This window comes from Rosa rugosa, chromosome 1 (assembly GCF_958449725.1).
Source record: "Rosa rugosa chromosome 1, drRosRugo1.1, whole genome shotgun sequence".
In the NCBI taxonomy this organism is placed as follows: domain Eukaryota; kingdom Viridiplantae; phylum Streptophyta; class Magnoliopsida; order Rosales; family Rosaceae; genus Rosa; species Rosa rugosa.
In genome coordinates this window covers 28,030,400-28,051,688 of record NC_084820.1, presented here as the reverse complement: position 1 = coordinate 28,051,688, position 21,289 = coordinate 28,030,400, and the positions used below count along the sequence as shown (strand labels likewise).

General features: G+C 41.5%; 1 protein-coding gene and 1 long non-coding RNA gene across 3 annotated transcripts; one reads left to right on the top strand and one right to left on the bottom strand.

Moving 5' to 3' along the window:
- Positions 1 to 8,543: 8,543 nt before the first annotated feature.
- Positions 8,544 to 9,804, bottom strand: LOC133730705 (uncharacterized). Its single transcript, XR_009856663.1, has 2 exons — positions 9,175 to 9,804; positions 8,544 to 9,001 (listed from the first exon to the last, which is right to left on the bottom strand). It is a non-coding gene; the product is annotated as an uncharacterized LOC133730705 (long non-coding RNA).
- Positions 9,805 to 16,629: 6,825 nt separating this feature from the next.
- Positions 16,630 to 19,880, top strand: LOC133724503 (uncharacterized). Of its 2 annotated transcripts, none has more exons than XM_062151254.1 (3): positions 16,630 to 16,797; positions 17,136 to 18,432; positions 19,516 to 19,880. In XM_062151254.1, exons 2-3 carry the CDS (start codon positions 17,243 to 17,245, stop codon positions 19,628 to 19,630), a joined length of 1,305 nt encoding a protein of 434 aa, XP_062007238.1. In that variant the 5' UTR covers positions 16,630 to 16,797; positions 17,136 to 17,242; the 3' UTR covers positions 19,631 to 19,880. The 2 variants fall into 2 exon arrangements, with proteins under 2 accessions (XP_062007238.1, XP_062007239.1); XM_062151255.1 differs by having other exon boundaries at positions 16,630 to 16,840.
- Positions 19,881 to 21,289: the final 1,409 nt, after the last annotated feature.

Genomic DNA, 21,289 nt, shown 5'->3' with positions numbered 1-21,289 from the left:
CTCCCGGCCGAACGCCGCCGGCGCTCTTGCCGTAGCGTTCCGGTCCGGGAGAGGATGATCGATGCAGTTTTATGCCGGAGGCTTGGCCTAGGGATGGATGGCGGCTGGATCTCGAACAGAGAAGACCGATCGGTCTTCTTTCTTCTTGGTTCGGGGGTCAAGGTGGCTCGACGTGGTGCAATTTACCGGCTGATTCTGGTGTCACGGCAGAGGATGGTGGCTTGGCGATGGCGGGGCTGAGGTTGAAGGCTTGGCGAAGGCTGGAGGGGATCTGATCTCTCTGGGGTTTCTGCTTCTGTTGGCGTCCAGGTACTGGGGTGGCCCGCTTTGTGGTGCGACGACGTTGTGGTGGTGGGATTCGCTGTGGCGGCGGGGCAGTGCAGAGGGGCGGGACGGCGGAGTGCGCGGGCACTGGACTCGACCTTGGTGGATTGCGGCGTCGGATCCTTGTGGGGAGTGGCTTTTGGGCCGAGCCTTTGGGCTAGGGTTTTTGCTTAGTCGTTTGTTTAGTTTACTGGTTGTGCTGTTAGTCGTTAGTTTGTTAGTTGTTGGATCTGCTCGTCAGATCTCAAATAAGTCCATGCTTTTTAGAGTTATGGTAGTCGTCGTGGTTTCCGGCAATCGGATCGATTTGGGTTGCTGGCTCGTCGTCAGGATCCAGTCCTACCTGGTCTTTGTGCTGGGTTTTCATTATCAGCCTGTGTTGAGGAGAAAGGGTGATCCTGGGATAGCCCGCCCAATAGTGTTCTATTGGTTAGTACCTATTCTAGTTAGTGCTACTTATTTTGGTCCGATTGGCGCGAGCAGCGGCTTAATTCGATTGTGGTTGTTGGATCCATTGACGCGTCCTTTTCTCTTTGTCGGAGTGAGGATATGGGTTGTTAGTCTGAGTGTTAGTCATTTGGTGTAAACCCTGATGGGTGCTGTGATTTGCAATAGTCTTTAATGAATGAAGTTAATTTCCGATCAAAAAAAAAAAAAGTCTCAATCCACGTGGTAAACATTGAATTCTACATTGTAATTGCAGTGCTAGTCCGGTGCTGCTTTACTCAATTATAAACCCGTGTTTGGGTGCTGTAATTGCGGCAACGTTGTAATTGCAGTTTTAATGAATGATATTTCACTTGATCAAAAAAAAAAACATTGAATTCTACATACTCAAAATGCTTGTAACCACTCCCTCGCAATTTATTTTCTCAATCCGTCAGTGCTCACACCCTCGTAGGGACAATCTGTATCAATCCATGTAAAAAATTTGGGACTTTTATCTCCCCATGATTCGGCTCCCCTTAGGGAAGCATAAGTGTATATTGGGTTGACTCCTTTGACCAATATGAAAACGATAGGCAACCGGGTTAATTTCTTTAAAAAGGTACCTATTAACATGCGTTAAATATATTGGTAATGTCAAACATATCGATTTTCAATTTTAATTATTTGTATCACAAAAAGTCTTTATATGCCTACTAATGTTGTCTAGCATGTTTATTCGTTGTGATAAAAATATCCATTCCAAAATGAAAGATGTGGAGAAAATAGAATTTGGAAAATTCGACCGTTAGATGTGATCAAGGTGGGGAAATATGGTTATGGTAAAAAATTTACACATTTTCACCATTGTTTCTGCCTCGATAAACTCTAAATACTTATCAAACTAAAATGCTTGTAACCACTCCTTGACAATTTATTTTCTCAATCCGTCAGCGCTCGCATCCTTGTGGGGACAATCTATATCAACCCATGTAAAAAATTCTGGACTTTTATCTCCCCGTGATTCAGCCCCCCTTAGGGAAGCATAAGCGTATATAGGGTTGACTCTTTTGACCAATATGAAAACGATGGGCGACCGGGTTAATTTTTTTTAAACCGTACCTATTAACATGCGTTAAATATATTGGTAATGTCAAACATATTGATTTTCAATTTTAATTATTTGTATCACAAAAGGTCCTTATATGCCCACTAGTGTTGTATAACATGTTTATTGGTTGTAGAGAAAAGTATACCTTCCAAGATGAATAAGGTGAAAGAAATAGAATTTGACACATTTGACCATTAGATGTGATCAAGGCAGGGAAATATGGCTATGGCAAAAATTTTACATGTTTTCGTCATTATTTCTGCCTCAAATCATGTGGTCAAGCCTAAACTCAAAATACCTATCGAACTAAAACGTTCATAATTACTACCTTGCAACCTCTTTTCTCGATCTGTCAGTACTGACACCCTTGTGGGGACGAGATATATCAACCCATGTAAAAAATTCGGGACGTTTATCTCTCTGTAGTTAAGCCGCCCTTAGGAAAGCATAAGCGTATATTAAGTTGATCCCTTTGACCAATATGAAAATGAATGTCGATCGGGTTAATTTTTTTACATGGTACCTATATATACGCAATAATTACATGGATAATATCAAATATGTCAATTTTTACTTTTGTGTTAACATTTCGTGAGAAATACCTATGTGTTTAGTGTCTACTAGTGTTGTATAACTTGTACATTGTTTATGTAGTGACATGAACTTTTTCAAAAGCGACAATGAGGAGGGAATTGAGATTTTTTTTTTTTTCCAGAGCGACCGTTGGATGAAATGATTTAAATAATTTATGTTTGATGCAAAAAAATCAATCAATTTCATCATAATTTGATTTCAATCTTTATGGTCAATCGAGGACACCTTAATAACATTATTAATTACATTCTTTTAAGGGTAACCCCATCAAGACATAACACCTTAGGGAAACCCACCGTTGGATGCAATGGTTGATATATTTTATGCTTATTTTTAAAATATTGTCTCATTTCGACTTCGTTTCAACAACTGTCCACTCGGTATCATTTATTAACCTTAAACACTAAAAGACAATTTGACAATCTGTCATTAATACTGTAAGAGCACTTTTCCTGAAAATTTCTCATATACTTCTATTAGCCATGCAAAATAACTCAAGTGATTTGATCTTGGCGGTTAATGTTTCGAAATACTTACTTAAATGTTAAATTTATAAATAAAATTCAATCAAGTCAACGTCAATTACTATATTCAAATTTTGTTTTAATTTTTTCTTTCCATTTCTTTTTTATGTCACTGATATCGACAAAACGAAACCAAAATGATAACCAACAAATTTGAGCACTAATTATATTGAAACAAAAAGAAGTTAAAAAACAAAAATAAAAAGACAACAAATATAAAAAATAAGGAAAGAAAAGGAAGTGAGGTATCTCGATCCCGAGCTGCCACCGTCAACTCTTTGTGCTTTGGCCACCACACCCCTTTTGTGCAGTTGTTAACTTTCTTTTCAGTTTTATTTTAAACAAACATTAAACTGGTTTCTTCTTAGGAGTTCTGCTGTTTCTTCTTCGACCTCCTCCAGAAAATTTCATAATATTAATCGTTCACCCGTACAATTTCGATTCAACATTTAAGTCCTAAATCCATATATTCTTATTCAAAGAATCTGGTTTTTTATATTATGGGTATATTTCCAGGTTGACGTGGATGAGAAAGGAGCAAGTTCAAATAATAAAGGAAGGAGCAATTGGAATTGTGCTTCGTCGGCGACTAGTGATCAAGGAGGTGCAATGATTGCCACAAGTCAAAACAGAAGTCCGATCTGAGCATCTTGTTGTTATGGTTTTCTTTCCACAAGGGCACAACCATGGCTGTACGAATGCTTTACAAGGAAGGCATGGACGTGGGTGGCACTGCAAACCACACATATGAGAGCAAAGAAATCATCCTTACTTATTCCCTTTCCTGGGACCTCCTTCTCGCTGGCTTCCCACAATGTTCTCCACATGAATGTGGTGTTAAATACAAATCCAGGGGCTCTATTCCCTCAGGTGCTGTTTGGATAGGGTGAATTGGAGTTGAGGATTTGGATTTGGGTGACCTAAATCCAAATCAACCCATTTGGTAACTTTATCTTATAAGCATTTGGATTTTCCCAAAATCCTCCTTGAGATTTCAAACCTGAAAATTTGATGATTTCAAATAACTAGGGACCCTAGTTATTTCAAATCTCCACGTCTTACCTCTCGACGAAAAAGAGAAAAAAAAATTGTCACCCAGCATCCTCTGTTCAGTCTCTCTTTCTTTCACATCCTTCTGTTTACTCCCTCTCACCTCTTGACTCTACTCTCTTTCACACCTCTCAGTTTCTTTCTTCTCTCTCCTTTCTCTCTCATTCTTTCTTCAATCCCTCTGATGATTGGTATGAGTTGGGTCGCCACAGTTAAATCTTTTTTACCTGTTACAACAAATAAATCTTTTTTACCTGTTACAACAAAAAGAGGTACCAAGGATCACGTGCGAGGAAGGTCGCCACAGTTAAATCTTTTTTACCTGTTACACGTCGTCTGTTGTCTAGCTGATTAGAAATGACAATTCTGCCCTTCCGTTAACGTCCGTTTTAGGCGTACGATACGCCCAGCGTAACCCAAAATTGTGCTTGTCACTTTGCCTCTGTTTTTAAAAGAATCAATTGTTTAATTCCATGAACTTTTATGTAGTGGAAGGTGAAAAGAAGTTGAGAAAACATTCAACTGCACTTCCTCACGTGCTATAAGCCTAGCTCATTCCTGACCAACTGGACAGCAGTTTTGATTCGACTTTGTTCTGAAACTTGTTTCATCAAGTCATCAATTTCTTGCTATTCCATTGCTTTTCATGCACCAACTCTCTAGCTATATATAGCCTGAGAGTGATGTAGTTCCATTTTCAGTGCTTTTACCAATGATATATTTGATGCATGTTGTTCTTCAAGACTCCAGATATGATTGAGTACTTTAAGTAATTTACCAATGATATATTTGATGCATGTTGTTCTTCAAGACTCCAGATATGATTGAGTACTTTAAGTAATTATGTGGATGTTTTAAGACCACAACTTGATTCATCCTTCCTTCCCTTATATGGTGTGACTTACAAAGATCAAAAGGTATCTGAGATTCCAATCCACCAAAAGCAGATTGGGCAAATTAGCTTATGAATCTATGTAAGTTTATAAAAGAAATCTTTTGTCACGCATTACAATTTTCTTCCTTTCTTAGTGATCCTTACACAATGTCAATATCACCAAAGTGATGTTCTTTTCTTCTCACTCTCAAAGTACCAAATAAGCATTTCATTTTTTTTTTAATAGGAATTGATTTCATTAGTAATCAAACCATAAAAACAGGCCAGAGTCTAACAGAACTCACATAAGCAAAATGGTCAGAAAGAAACCAGAAATCTATCTAAGTCATAACTAAACTTATTAAAATTCTAAGGGACGCTCGCTAAAAGCAAACCTAACTAAGCAAGACAAACCTCGCTTTCTAAAAGAAAATCAATCATCTAGTCTAATTTGCCAACACTCAATTGTGGTACAAAAATCAACTAGAAACATCTTAGAAAAGCATATAGAGATTGGACCCTACCTAAACAAGGCTTGCATCCAGAATGTCTACTGATATAAGAAACTAACAGAGCCAACTCCTTTCCCTTAGAGTCAGAGTTAGCACCATCTTCAGCAACTAACAACCTCGACAACATGTTGGTCTTCTTGCTGTTCCTTGTGGTCTTCTTGTTCTGATCATTATCATTCTTGGCTGTTTTACTCTTACCTGTTGTACCATATGGCAACTTGTTGAGGCTTCCTGCACGACGGCCACGCTTTCTCTTTGGTTGATTAGTAGCACCAACAGGCACTTCAATGAGGCCCATAGTCACTGCATCTAGGTTTTTCTTACCCACAGCCAAACTAAGTCATAATTTTTTGGGAGAAATGGTTACCTCATCACCTTCTAGAGGGCGGCACAGCCTAGTGATTGGTGGCAAATCCTGTCGTGGATCCTTAAGTTCTCTGATTTGCACCTGCCATCTAGCCAAGCGCATAACCACGAAAGATTGCTAAAAAAAGGCCTCCAGAATAGAATGGGAGACTTGTGCTTGAAAGACTAGGGTTTGACCATGCATCATAACCTTAGCTGCAATAGCGTTTGTCCCTTGTCTTCCACGAAGCACCGCTAAGGCAGAAGGCGGCTCCACTGTACCCACTTGTGCCTCGTCCTCCTCCACAAACTCAGGCTCGGAATAAGGCAGTCTGACCTGAGTAACAAGACCACAGCTGCCAGAATGCCAAAAATCTTGTCATACTTAAACTTAACCAGAAACTGGACCTCGTCCTCTACCTAGAAACGACGCTTTAGCAGCAGCGGCGTAGCATAATCTATCTCAACCCTAATTCGCAGCATTATTGTCCTGAACACCGATCGGTCATATTACATGAAGTCAGTCCTGCTAATGAAGCGCATGATCCGCTCGGATCTAAAGGCAGGAGGAACATGAAGCGTACCATTGATCCTCCACGTTGACCGAAACATCCCCAGAAAGGATCGACATGTGTACTCCCTTACAGTTAGGAGTTTTCCAAGCATAAAAACTTCTGGCTGTCGTAGTCCTCTAGATGGACGCAGGTCAACATGCCATTTCCCTTCCACAATGGCAAGGGAGGAGGCGAGTCATGCTGCCATTGCATCAATAGAGGCCATTCTCGTTGAAAAATTTCTCACAGTCTCAAAAAAATCTAACCCTAGGAGAGAGCAGAGTTTTTCAGCCTCTAGTCCATTTGGCTTTCCATTCTCAAATAAGCATTTCAATTGTACTAAGATGTCATTATATATTAATTTAAATATTTTGTTTGCCACTATAGTAGAACTTGAATTCAGAATACTTTTCCATGTTTTGTTAAAATGTACGAATAGTTGAATACATATATAGAACTCAAATCAACTATTTTAATTGTTCACACTAAGGTCACTTTTTTTTTTTAGAAGACCGCTAAGATCAATTACCCATTAAATAGAAATCGAGAATCTAAACAAAAAAAACATCTTGATTGACTCAAAGTTGATTGACAACCGATATGGAAAAGCAATAAGAAATATTGCACAGAGTACCTGAAAAACAAAAAACTAGTCAATATAAAAAAATTAAAGCTATTTGCGCCCATGTCCCGTCCGACGATGCGTCCTCGAGAAGTCATCGTCGGACGGGTAAGCTTGTTCTACGAGTCCGATAGTGAAGGCGAAAGACGAGGTAGAGGCTGCGGTTCGACTAGGGAGAGGCCGTTGCATGCAACCGGTTTTCGGTTTCTTCCCTCTTCGATCTGGCTCTCCAAGGCAGTGGGCGTGCATAGTGGTGTGTAGGTGGAGGACTGGTTTGCTAAGGTGTAACGCCCCAAGTTGCACCTCACCAGCTTAAGCACGTCACAGTGCCGCGAGTCTCTAAAACATAAACCGAACGCTCGATTTATTTTATAGAGAACCGCTAGGCATTTTGTTTGAAATCTTTTTGTAAAAACACAGCGGAAGCTGCAAATACCTTTGAGGTGAAAATTCGTTTCATTCGTCTAAAGCTTGGATTTAATGTTCACACAGATGGTACGAACTTCAAAGAACAAGAGTGTGACTAGATTTGGCACACAGTTGACTGTTCACAAGTCTCGGAGTACAAAGTTCAAGGAATAGAAAGGTAATTTACCAAATTTGTTCTGCACACCCAGCTCCATCCGCTATTGTCCCGTCACCAGTGCACAATACCTGCATCCAAACTGTTGTAGGGGTGAGCTTTCGTCCTCGCTGCTCTACAGGAACTCTACCACGACTAGGTTTGAAACCAGCAAATATATCTTTGGGATCCCAGTATGAAAACATGCTTAAACCAAGTATTTAAAAGAATGACAAACTTTAATGTTTTTCAACTTGAAAACCGATGCATGATGCTTAAATAAATACGGCGCCAAAACCAAGTATTACCTGATGGCCGGTCCCATAGACCCACTACACGACCTTACCTCAAATTAATTTATCACCAGGTAAGCGTAGCGAGAGCGTCCGCTACCTAGCTACGCACACGTACCGGGCCCGTCATTACAATCGGAATATCCGGACGACCGGCGTAACTAACCCTCCGGAGGTTTTGGGGATCGAACCCAAGGAAGTCAGAGCCACCCTTCGCTCTCAAGCCATCACACATTTTCTCACGGATTGATTAGTATGCATTGTATTTTAACATAACCAACCCATACCACTTATCATGCATCACATTAATAAAAATATAAAAGAAAATCACCAACCGAGGAGAGTCTTGAATCCCTACCTGGATTCCGACGCTTTCTCTCACGTACTCCGAGAGTCGCGAACCTTCCGTTCCTCGGGTAACTGGAGTCCTAGATTCCGACATTTCGACAGTTAATAATCCATCGAACAATTATATGAGATCTCGACGATTAATAAATCATCCTAACCAACTTTTCCTGGTTTGACCAGGAGTTGACCAACTTTGACCATTGTTTGACCAATCGAGATAGGTTCGATAATTAACTTAGATTATCGAACATTCACTTGAAATTACGATATCGACCAAACATATATTGAGTGCACCCGATTACTAAGGCCACCCAATATATATATATATATATATATGCTTATATATTAATTTCTTTCACTTTCTATCCATTTAACATATGCACAAGCATAGAACATGTTTCCAATTTCGTCAACGACACTTGGTCTTTTACTTTCACTTTGCATTTTGTCACATAGTAATTCGACCAAATTTACTATGGACACCCAAATCACATGTGACCAATTCCACCCATCAAATCCATTTCCTTGACAATTCATTTTATAAACCATAATAAAAATACCAGAATAGTAACTCACAACAACTTAACAAACTAAACACACAACCAAGGAAATCTGAGCTCTACCACAACGCCACAGTTCATTGCATATACAAACAAATCCAAAGTTTCAGTACCAGCAACAGATATACCAACTCAAGCTACTAACTTCGGATTTGCATCACAATAACCAAACTTCAATTCAAGATTTTGAATTATACCTTCAAAATCCAACTGCAACCAAACCAAACTCCTTGAGGAAACTAGGCAGATGATGAACTGAGGATGTCAACGTGATCTACCTAGCCAACTGCCCAATTCCTTGTCTACAGTTGAAGTCGAGGCCGAGACCAAGCCAAGGAGAGCCGGAAAAGTCGCCGGTAACGAAGAACACGGCAGAACCGAGATGAACCCAGAAACGAAATCGTTAAAACGTGACCAAATTTGAAAACTAATTACACAGGCATGTAGACCATGAAGAGGAGATGAGGTTTAATACCAATTACAGGCCAGATGGTGGCCGGAATCGCAGAAACTCGCCAGAGCAGTCGCTGCTTCTCACCGTCGAGTCTCCCTCCTCGTCCGGTGCATGGGCGATCAAAGGCCACAGGCGTGACGGCGACGACGAGACGAAGCTATTGGTGGCCGCGCGCCGTCGTGGGGGGGGCCGGACGGCGTCCCTCTGGTCGGGTTTCCCTTCCGGGTCGTCTCTCTCTCTCTCTTTCGGGTCAGAGAACTCTGGTTCTCTCCCTTTCTCGATACTTCCGGTGTTCCCACGGGTCAAGACTCATATATATAAACTGACCCAATTAACAGTGGACGTCCCTGATGAAGCGGTGGAAGAGGTGGATGGCTGGGATCGCTCCACCTGTCTTCTATTTCTTGAATTAATTTTCAAAATCCCAAAACTTCAGATAGCCACGATAAATAGTCCGAGTATCCGAAAACTTCTCCGAAAATTTCCACGAACTCGTCATGACGTGTACTTTATTATCTAATCCTTAAATCGAGGATTTCAATGTACAAAAATTTCTGAAAATATTCTCGAGCACTTTGATAATTACCGAGATAGTAAATAAATAATTTGTTGAACGATCTCAATTTAAGCTCGATAAATTTTCTGGGGCTCACATAAGGAGACTGCTGCAGGAGCCGTCTTTGCCCTACGTTGCACAATTTCTCCTATGGACGGGGTTGAGAGTTGAAGGAGAGCGCGGGGATCGATCCAGGAATTGCTCCAGACCTGGTTGGTTTCTGGGCGCACTAGAGATCCGGCGTTGGATGTCAGACAAGGTTCATAGTTCTGTGTGGCAGCGCGTGTCGATGGTAGAGGTGGTGCGAGTCCGGTAGCGATGGAGAAGACGGCTGCGCGTGTCGACGGTAGAGGTGGGCTGGACCTCGTTCTTGGGCCTTAGCTAGTGGGCTTGTTCCCCATTTTATGTTTTTTCAATAAATGTTTTATTTGTTAGGTGTTTTTTATTCCCAATAATTCCCTACCAATTTTTGGTAAGGCTCTGTGGGCTGTGTCCCAGACTACATACTCAATATGCCTTGTCTGACCTAGCGAGGCGGCAAGTCGTTGCGAAATGGTTGTGTACATACCTCTAATAATATGGAGTATTTACTACATCACCAAGCATAAGTAACACCTACTTTGGGACATCCACAAGACATGGCAAGGCCCAACCGAGACATGCATCGTGTAGCCCTATGTTCAGGCTACGCGGCGGTATCCGGAAGTCGCAAATCCGCCACCGGGAAGCCACCTTCCCGCCCTTGCCAACATGCCTCCATAACATAGCTTTCTGCATGTTAAATAGACTAGAATTATGTGGAAACTTGTCCCACATCGAAGAATAAGTAGAGGAAGGGCATTCCTTCATCTATAAAAGGAATGCCTCCTCCCACAACTCAAGACATTCATTACATCTCTTGTAATCTTGTTAGGCCGCAAGGCTCGACACACTAGTATAGCTTTCAAGTGGACGTAGTCTCCCGCTCATGCGGAGGCGAACCACTATACATCTTGTGTCAATCTCTCTCTCTCTCTCTTTCTTTATTTATAGCTAACTAGAGATCCCCACGGATCACTAACGTTAACATTGGCGCCGTCTGTGGGAAACCAACACAATGGCTTCGTCACCTACCGTGAGCTAAGTCTGCTTAGCGGAGCTTGAAGAAATTCCTTCCTTCTTTGAGTTTATGTTTGAATTAATATTTCTTGGCGGCAACTAGAGCAGAGTGTGCAGAAATTTGCACCTTGCGGGCTGGTCAACACGTGGTCAACGCCCAGCGGAGTTAGTCAACCCCCATAGAGTGGTCAAAACTTGCAGAAACTGCTCAAAACACCAGCATGTGGGGCGGTCAACGCCAGTCAAGGTTGGTCAACGCCCAACCCATGAAAGTCAACGCTGGCACCACCAAAAAAAAAAAAAAAAAAAAAAAAAATCTAGGCGGCCAAATTTTCTCTGGACACCCAGAAATCTTCTCTGGGCAGCCCTCCAACTTTCAACTTTCCCGCCCGACTTCATCTCCGCTGCACTTCAACCTGCAGCTCCGCCAAACTCTTCGATCTCCACTGAGCTCAGGCACCGGCGAACTCCTCCGCCAAGCGGACACCACCGACCTTGCACCACCATCAGCGCCGCCGCACTCGGACTCTCCGCCGCACTTCGCTCCTCCGCTGGCCTAGCTCTCCACCAAGCTCCGCCAGCCACAAGCAGCCCTCCTGCTCGGCAACTCCGAGTTCCGCCAAACTGCGGTCGCCCACGCCGGGGACTTCCGCTCACCAGCCCCGAGCTCTGCAGCTCCGGTGCTCCGCCGGGAATAGCTCCGCCCAACCTCATCCGCCGAGCTCCAGTTCCCCGCTGAGCTCCGTGGTCTCCGCCAGACAACAACCACCGTGGCGAACCAGGTCCTCCAGACAAACACGGCATCCGCCAGCGTTGGTCGCCGGCACGAGCTCCGCCTCACTGTCGGACCGCTAACGTCACTGCGGCCTCCGCCCACTGCAGGTCGGGGACTGCACTGCTGTTACCTTCCTCCGCCGGCCAAGTTCTGCTGAGCTGCTCCACTGCTGGCCATCAGCGCTCAGCTCCTCCGCTGAACCTTTTTTCCGCTGACTCGAGCTTCTTCCGCTGGCCACCTCCGCTGGCAAAAGGCTCCGCTAACCACAACATACTCCACCGCTGCACTGTACACCGCCAGCCCAGGCGTCAGTGGAGCATCAGCTGCAATCACAACGGACCTTCAGTCCCAGCAAAGCTTCACTCCCGGCGGAGCTTCAATACTCTGGGCACAGTTTCAACTTTCTCGGCGGAACTTCAACCTCCTCTTCATACTCAGAAAACTGCTTTGGGCACCCATTCAATCTCGCAGTCCCTCTTTGCTGCTGGCTTCGCAACTGGCGGCCTCATGATTTTGATTTCTTGATACGGATCTTCACCTAAACATTGATCAAAGCCTCGGGTGCAGCTCAACGTCTTCTCTCTGAAACAAACTAAAAAACAGATGAGTTTTCTTCCGTGCAGAGCTAAAGCATATCAATATGCCTATTATAATCAGCTACAGCATATATATTATATTCTCATTGCTTTGCAAAAGCACATACATGCCATGCATTTAAAGTTGGTAGCTCATGATGGCATACATATGTCCACAACTCTACATATTATGCGCACATGCCATCTGTTAAGCATGCTATGTGTATCTGCCTACATGCTTATAATAATCAAAAGCCTGCAAGATCACATGCTCCGCCCAAAGTTTCTTGTCTCCAATATGCTTCTGTCATCCATTAATACATACTCGGCATTAGCACACTTTTCGACTAGTACTTAGTTGTATATGTCTAGCAGCTTTATTCCACGAATGATAAATGCCTGTATTGTTTGTTCAAACTTGGTCATATACAACTATATATGCAGCGGCACTGAGCCTTGGTTTATCTTTGGCTGGGCACTAATGTTAGAAATGTACATTTGCATTTACCAAGGCAATCTAGGCTATACCACGGGCACTAACCATCTGGCTACTTAGCTATACATATATATATTGCTCATTGCAAACTCTCGTGTCCGCATTTAATTGGTGCTTAATTGACTTGCCTCCATCATTATCAAAATTGGCATGCCTCAATTACTCTACTGCACTAGCAATTACTTGGCTCCTTATTCATATCATAGTTATAATTCACTACCATTGCTATCCGATATATACATTTTACAAGCATTTTAATTTTACAATATTATATGCTAATGGGTTATCTTGTCAAGGAGATATAATCATCAATCACCTCTCCATTTAAACGAAATCATCATCCTTCTACTAGCAAGGAACTTCGCCGGAGCAATGGACCGGAACGCTAGGCCAAAACTCCGCTAGCCTCCAAACCGGCATAAGATAAGTAGCTTCATCTTATCTCTTACGCTCTTGCAATTTGAGCTACCGCACATGCCATGTCTATACATGCTTGCTCTGTGTGTTTTGTCATTTTTTCGTGCACATACAAACTTTACGAGTCCACGGTCTACGACCAAAACCGCCAAGCGGTCAGGCAACGCCTCATAATAGCCATTGATCCGGCAGCAAGGGACTAGTTAACACAGCCTACGGCAGCCATTGATCCGGCAGTTAACCCCGACGCTTGGGTACCAAAGATTGGGATCGCTTCCCAACACCCTCTGCTCCGTGCAGCTCCCCCTCAACAAACATGGCTGGGGAGTCGGGGACTCTCTAGCGGGTCTACCAGGGGCCCAACCCTTGAGCTTCCGCTCACGAGCTTCCCGCTCATGCCTTCCCGGCACCCCTTGAGCTTCCGCTCACGAGCTTCCCGCTCATGCCTTCCCGGCAACCCCATTGAGCTTCCGCTCACGAGCTTCCCGCTCATGCCTTCCCGGCACCCCTTGAGCTTCCGCTCACGAGCTTCCCGCTCATGCCTTCCCGGCATCCCTTGAGCTTCCGCTCACGAGCTTCCCGCTCATGCCTTCCCGGCACCCCTTGAGCTTCCGCTCACGAGCTTCCCGCTCATGCCTTCCCGGCAACCCCATTGAGCTTCCGCTCACGAGCTTCCCGCTCATGCCTTCCCGGCAATCCTCGAGCTTCCCGCTCACGCCTTCCTGGCATTCCCAATCTTCACATTCATGTCTACTCGACACACCACACGTTAATGGAACATGGAATTCTTCTACCATTTGTCGCTCCCGACAAATTGAATTCTTTTCGCGTTCCATTAATACGAGCGACAACCAAACTAACACAAGCGTTCACGTACTCATCATTTACACGCTACAAACGCTTACCTTCGCAGCGCTCATACAACTTACATTTATCATATGCAATCCATATGCTCACACGGCCATACGCGCTCTCGAGTTTGTACGTCTTAAATCGATCGTACTCGACGCCATTCGCGTGTATACATCAACATGTATCACGCACCTCATACGTTTCTATATGCCAAACGCATATCAATGCAACTCACATTTTTTGCCCAATGCAACGAGCATTCTACGTATGCCTGCTTTTTGTTTTTGTTGTACAGGTTAACTAGTTCCTTCTTGCTTACGGAGTTCGGGGACTTGTGGGCTCCGTACCGCCCGGTTACTTATGCTTGATGACTTCATGATTTGAACTCCCCAACCAAGAAGCTCCTCTTACTCGGGGACTTCGGGGACTTGTACATACCTCCAATAATATGGAGTATTTACTACATCACCAAGCATAAGTAACACCTACTTTGGGACATCCACAAGACATGGCAAGGCCCAACCGAGACATGCATCGTGTAGCCCTATGTTCAGGCTACGCGGCGGTATCCGGAAGTCGCAAATCCGCCACCGGGAAGCCACCTTCCCGCCCTTGCCAACATGCCTCCATAACATAGCTTTCTGCATGTTAAATAGACTAGAATTATGTGGAAACTTGTCCCACATCGAAGAATAAGTAGAGGAAGGGCATTCCTTCATCTATAAAAGGAATGCCTCCTCCCACAACTCAAGACATTCATTACATCTCTTGTAATCTTGTTAGGCCGCAAGGCTCGACACACTAGTATAGCTTTCAAGTGGACGTAGTCTCCCGCTCATGCGGAGGCGAACCACTATACATCTTGTGTCAATCTCTCTCTCTCTCTCTTTCTTTATTTATAGCTAACTAGAGATCCCCACGGATCACTAACGTTAACAGGTTGTAACCTTCTAGTGGCAGGATGAAATCTAGTGTCGTTAGAGTTAATTCTAGTCGACAGCATAGTGGGAAAGCAAGTTTAATTGTTTTATGGCTTTGTATGAGCTTTATCTTTCCGGTATGTCACCATTGTGAAGCAAATGGAGTTGCCTAGATATCTGGTATGTCAACCCTTGTCAGTGGGTGCATGTTTGAATACATAGAATTAGTGGGAGCTCTTGTTATTATTCAGGATGTTTCTTTATTACTAATTATATTCAGCAATTTCATTAATGAAGACTTAAGGGTATATGCACCAGTCCTTATTTCAAAAAAAAAAAATTAAGATCAGTAATTAACAAACAACGGTAATCAAAATTGAAGATAACTTTACAGCATTGGAAAGAAGAACGATCTCCAACCATTATTCAATATCTCAACAAACCTAGACAGATCAACTATGCGTACACTCTGATCAAAAGACTCAAATCAAATTAGGATCTAATTCTTCATCTCATTCCAAAAACTAAATTTCTACAACTTACTGAAAATTAAAATCAAATCCAACAAACTCAACCTCCACGTATGCAAAACACGATGTTACTAATGAATCTTGACGAAATCTAATGGAATTATTTTAAGATCACATACTAAAACTGATAGTTGTCAAAACCCTCTCAATCATAACCAAATTACAGCAAAATATGCAGCCGATTAACTTGAACACCAATCATTCTTAGCGACCACAGTGAGTTTCAAGTTTCAACCAACTCTTCAATCAATACTATCAAAATCCATAATCATATATCACACAATGAACAACTTTTCATTAAAAATAGAACTACAGTCACTCACAAATGATCAAAAGGAAGCTACTTTCCATTACCAAAATCCAAACCCACATCAAGTACCAAAACCAAGGTAAACAATCCCCAAGCTTGGAGTAATTAGTCTATAATTATTGCTTTTGGGCTTAGAATAATCTACTTTTGCTTACTGTTTGTATTAAGTATGTTCTGAATTGGCTTCAAGCCATTTGATTTTGATGACACACACACACACACGTGAGCAGCCTTCTGTATATATAATATGCGCAAAATGTTCAAGTTTGACAAATTTAGTTTGTCCATTGATCTTATCTAGTATAATACTTTAACGATTAGCGATTTTGAAATAAAATCGAAAAGTGAATCTCATTACCATTGATTTGAAGCTCTACCTTTATATTTGTTAAGAGATAAGAAGAGATGAGTTTTTGGCGACCGAAGGAAAAAAAAAAGAAATTAATTTGGAAGGATTCAAGACTTGAGATTGGAAAATGGTTTGAGAGAATTAATTTGTTAATGATTTTCCAATAATGCCCAATCAAATTAAATATGAAAAATTAAAAATGAATGAGTTGAGATATGAATTATTAATTGACCAGATTTTATGAGGGGCTAAACGAGTAAATTTTCAATTCCATTGAGTGAAGGAATTGAAATACCACACCCTAAATTGTATTTCTATTCCGCCTCTTTTATGGAATTGAACTCCAGTCAACTCATTTATTTTACTTTCCTTTCCAGACTTATGATTTAACCAAACACGACAATTTAATGAAATGAGAAACTATTTCACATTCCAGATTTGATTTCCTGGCTAACAAACGGGGCTAGAGTGTAATGATATGCATTTTCTGTGGTGCAATAGACAATTGGATAACATCAAAAATATACTAAAAAAATATTGCTTCAAACGGCCGAAATCTGCTGAATTTGTTGGTTCACTTACACGGTGTATACAAAAATTTTCCAGGCGGCGAAGAGGGGGAAAAAAAAACGACAAGAGAGGTAAGGAGAAAATAGAAGAGGGAGAAAGGGAAGGAGAACATAAAAAGAAAAGACCCCTCCTATTTGAAACGAAACCGAGACCAATCCCCCGCTGCAAACCGCCGCACAACTCCGATGAGCCACCGGTACGAACCTTCCCGCCGCCGTAGCTAATTCCGTATTATTTATGTGAGCTTTTCGTTTAATTTGTTTTCGTATTTTCTGATTTGTCCTTTACAGCACGCGTATTTTGATAGTTTATATTGAATGCGAAGTGTTTGATGAAATTCATGTGCAATGTTGGAGTTCCCTTCGCTTAATTCTATTTCGATTAATGAATTCGTACCCACTTGTTTTTGGTGTCCTTTTACTTGTAGGGTTAGGGTTTCTTCCCCTTATAAATTGAATTTGGAAGGATTGTTAACTGATATCTATTGGGTCACTATTTTGTTGCGCTAATACTTGTTTTGTTTTTTTGTTTCAGTGAAATTTTAGTTCATCATACTTGATAGGATTCGAAATCGGGAAGAGAACAGATTTTTCTAGTTTTTGGAATTGGGTTTGTCTGGGCGTGTGTAAAGCGCAGAAGCAATGTCGGTGACAGCAGGTGTTAGTGATACTGTGATTGCGATTAGGGATAAGCTGAGAGGTAAAATTGGACAAACTAAAGTTAAAAGGTATTGGCCCGGAAAAGCTCCCGAGTGGGGAGATGATGCGGATGAAGATGGCGATATTAGGATGTCCGCGGCTGCCTCCCTGGAGAAAGCCTTCCCCACTCAGGATTATTCGGATGTTGGAAGGAAAGATGATCCTAGGCTGCGTCGTTTGGCTGAGAGCAGGATAGATAATCGCGAGGATGTTAGGGCTGATCATAGGCGTATCCGGCAAGCTGAAATTGTTTCAACAATTGAAGAGGAAGCTAAGAGGCAGGAAGGGATAGATGCGGAAGAAGAGGATCCTGATGCTTTAGAGGAAAGGAGGAGAAGGATTAAGGAAAGGTTGCGTCAGAGGGAGCAAGAAGAAGCTCCACTCCTCCCCTCGGAAGATGAGGAAGAAGATAAGGAAGAGGAGGAGGAAGAGGAATCAGAGTATTCAACTGACTCAGAAGATGAGCATGGTGGCATGATGATGCTGAAGCCAGTCTTTGTTCCGAAGGCTGAGAGAGATACAATTGCTGAACGTGAGCGAATTGAGGCAGAAGAGTTGGCCCTCGAGGAAGCAAGGAAGAAAAAATTGGAGGAGAGGAAGAGAGAGACGAAGCAGATTGTGGTTGAGGAAATCCGAAAGGATGAAGAGATTCAGAAGGGTATGGAACAGGACGCTAACATTGCTGATATTGATACTGATGATGAACTTAATGAGGCAGAGGAGTATGAAGCTTGGAAGGCAAGAGAGATTGCCAGGATCAAGAGGGATAGAGAGGAGAGGGAAGCTATGTTGAAGGAAAAGGAAGAGATAGAAAGAGTAAGAAATATGACAGAGGAAGAGAGGAGGGAATGGGAGAGGAAGAATCCTAAACCTGCACCTCGACCAAAGCAAAAGTGGAGGTTCATGCAGAAATATTACCACAAAGGTGCTTTCTTCCAATCAGATGCAGATGACCACGCTGCAACTGTTGGAACAGATGGAATTTTCACTCGTGATTTCTCTGCTCCAACTGGAGAAGATAAGATGGATAAAACTATATTGCCGAAGGTCATGCAAGTCAAGCATTTTGGTCGTAGTGGAAGGACAAAATGGACCCACCTTGTCAATGAGGATACTACTGACTGGAACAATCCGTAAGTTGACTTTCCTAAATGAATTATTTTCCATTCTGTTTTTCACTTCACTATATTGCCATGCTCATGTCTTTACTTTATACACTGTTCACTTAAGATTCTATGGGTTAGAGAATACTGAGATATGGAGGCATTCATGGTGGTTGCATAACATTGTTGAATCCTATGTGTTAATATGAATGTGGTGATTTACTAGTACGTCTGGAGATTTGCTTAGGAAATGTGATACAAGTATAAATCTACTGAGTAGTCACTTAATTAATGAGTTTAGAGTTCTAAAGGATTCATTGTTTGAAAAAAAAAATAGCATATTCATTGATGAAGAATTCTTTTTATCAATTGCATTAGGGGAGGAAAAACAATACTGATTATGACATCATATATGTAAAGCAAATTTCAACTTTCCTGATAATTAAAATAGAGTGAATAACTTCTTAATTATGGAAGATTAAAGCACTTTATATGATTTGCTTGAAAACAAGTATGTTAACTAAGAAATATAAATTTAGTGGAGGATAAAGTTCTTGTGATTCCCACTCATGTATGAGGCATGTGTTGACTTGGAGTGAATCCAAGATACATTCAATGTGATGCCAGAAAATTTTCTAATGTCAATTTCGAAGTGATTTCAAGAAACCTTTACTCTGATGTCAAACTCTGAAAGTAGTGCTACGTTTGAGCAACTAAACCCTAGAAGATTCTTAATGTAGGTTAGCTGTTCTGTATATCTGAACCTCACATTATAAAGATCCCTAATGCTTGCATGCTTCTAATTTATCGAACATATATTGTTTTTTATTTTGTATTTGACTTATAACAGTTTCTTCTGGTCATATTGATATTGTTACATTTATTTTCATTTTGTGCAATATTGTTATTTGATGAGAGAGCATCAACTGACTCGGCAGTTTAGGGATTTAAATATATTGCCTTTCTTTAGCTGTGCTCTGTTATGTGTCTCGGGTTCCTTTGGTAAGAGGGAAACTTACAAATGCTATGCATAGACCTTAAGTTCAATTTTCTGTGGAGAGAACAGAGTATTAATTTGGTCCGAGGTTGATTTTACTGCTTTTTGTATTTCAGGTGGACCTACAATGATCCTCTTCGGGCAAAGTATAATGCTAAAATGGCTGGAATGAATGCACCTATAGAAAAACCCAGAGGAAGCAAGAAATTGAAGGATCAGAAGTATTATTGAGGTTAACGACTCTGTCTCATCTGGGTGGTAGAAGCCAGGTTTTTGATTTAATGTTTTATTGGATGATATACATGCTTCAGGCGGTAATAGTGCACGAGTCTTCACATTGTAGGACTTGCTACTCCGAGCACAGGGGTGTTAATCCCGGTCCATAATAGTACTTCTGTGTAACTCGAGATTAGAATTACAACTGTAGAATGATTTCTGAAAATTTTACCTCTTATATCCTAGTTAATTTTCCTACTTGTTCTTTTGTGTGTATTTTTATTTTATTTACTTGGTAACCTATTTTCATAGATAGGTAGAAAGCGACAATATTGTTGATTGTTTGCGGGTGTTTTTGGTTTTGGGTTTCATGCATATCGAGTAAACAAGAAGCGCAATGTTTAATTTTCTATCTTATAAAGGCTCAGTGTTTGTTAGATATCTACATTTCAATTGGAAGTAAACGTAATTGACCTTAACCTCAGAATCTGGATACTGTATCGTCTGCATTTGAATAGTCTGGTGTGATTGGATGTGGTTTCTTTGCTCCCTTTTCTGCTAGTTATTAAATTTAAATCAAAGTTTATTAGATTGTTTATTTTGAATTAGGTGGATATGTAGTGATTGATTCTCCATTGATTTGTGTGATTGATTCTCCATTGATTTGTAGCCTTGGACTATACATGACTCGTCATATGAAACTATTTAGGAAACGAAACTTACAAAATTTACCTTCTTCCTGGTGTGATATGCCGGTTTTACTTTCGTATTCTTCTTTCATAAAATACATTCATATCATATGTATAGTTTTCTTTTCTACTATAGCTTTCAGCATATACACGTCCCCTAGTGTCACGAGCCGCACTTAGGAGTTGTGCTATCGTGACATTTTGTGAAGGAAATGCCGAGAGGAGTTGTGCTATCGTGACACTTTGTGAAGGATCCCTTCTTCCTCTCGGCATTTCCTTCACAAAATGTCACGATAGCACAACTCCTAAGTGCGGCTCGTGACACCTAGCATGTTGATAAATAGAGCCAAGTCTTCAGGTTTGCATTCGCATTGTGGTTTCCAGAATGCATGCAGATTTATTTTATTCTTTTGGTATGAGTACAAAGTGGATTGATAATTTGATAGACAATATATATAGTTGATGTTTGCTAGTCTATTGAACTGTGGATGATGTTCTTTTGTATTTTTCTGAGATTATGGATTATTGTTGACTCTGCTACTATTTAGATTTCTTTAATTCGTAGTCAAGTTTATGGATCAATTGTGATCTACTGTAATCCCATTATTAGATTACTGACAGAAAGGCTGTATGATTAAGTGAATAATTTTGGTATATAAGAGAGAGTTGGACTTCTGGCTTTGGATGTGAGTAATTTTCTAGTACTAGAACTACAAGTCATGACTCTTCCGTTGAATTGTTCTTCTTCCGGGGCTTTGTTTTCTCTTGTATATGCGTTTAATCTCGCAGCCATCATGCTTGAAAGTTTGAACAAGTTAGCCCAGTTAAGCAATCTTTCTCCTGAAATGGGTTTTTCTGCTAATTGAATGTGAATTCTCCCTCTCTGCCTAGTGGTTGTGTTTGTCTGATCTGATATGGGGGTTCAAGAAATCTTGGTGGTCATCCTTGTTACTGGGTTTTGCTTCCAAGCTCAGGTTTCGAGCTT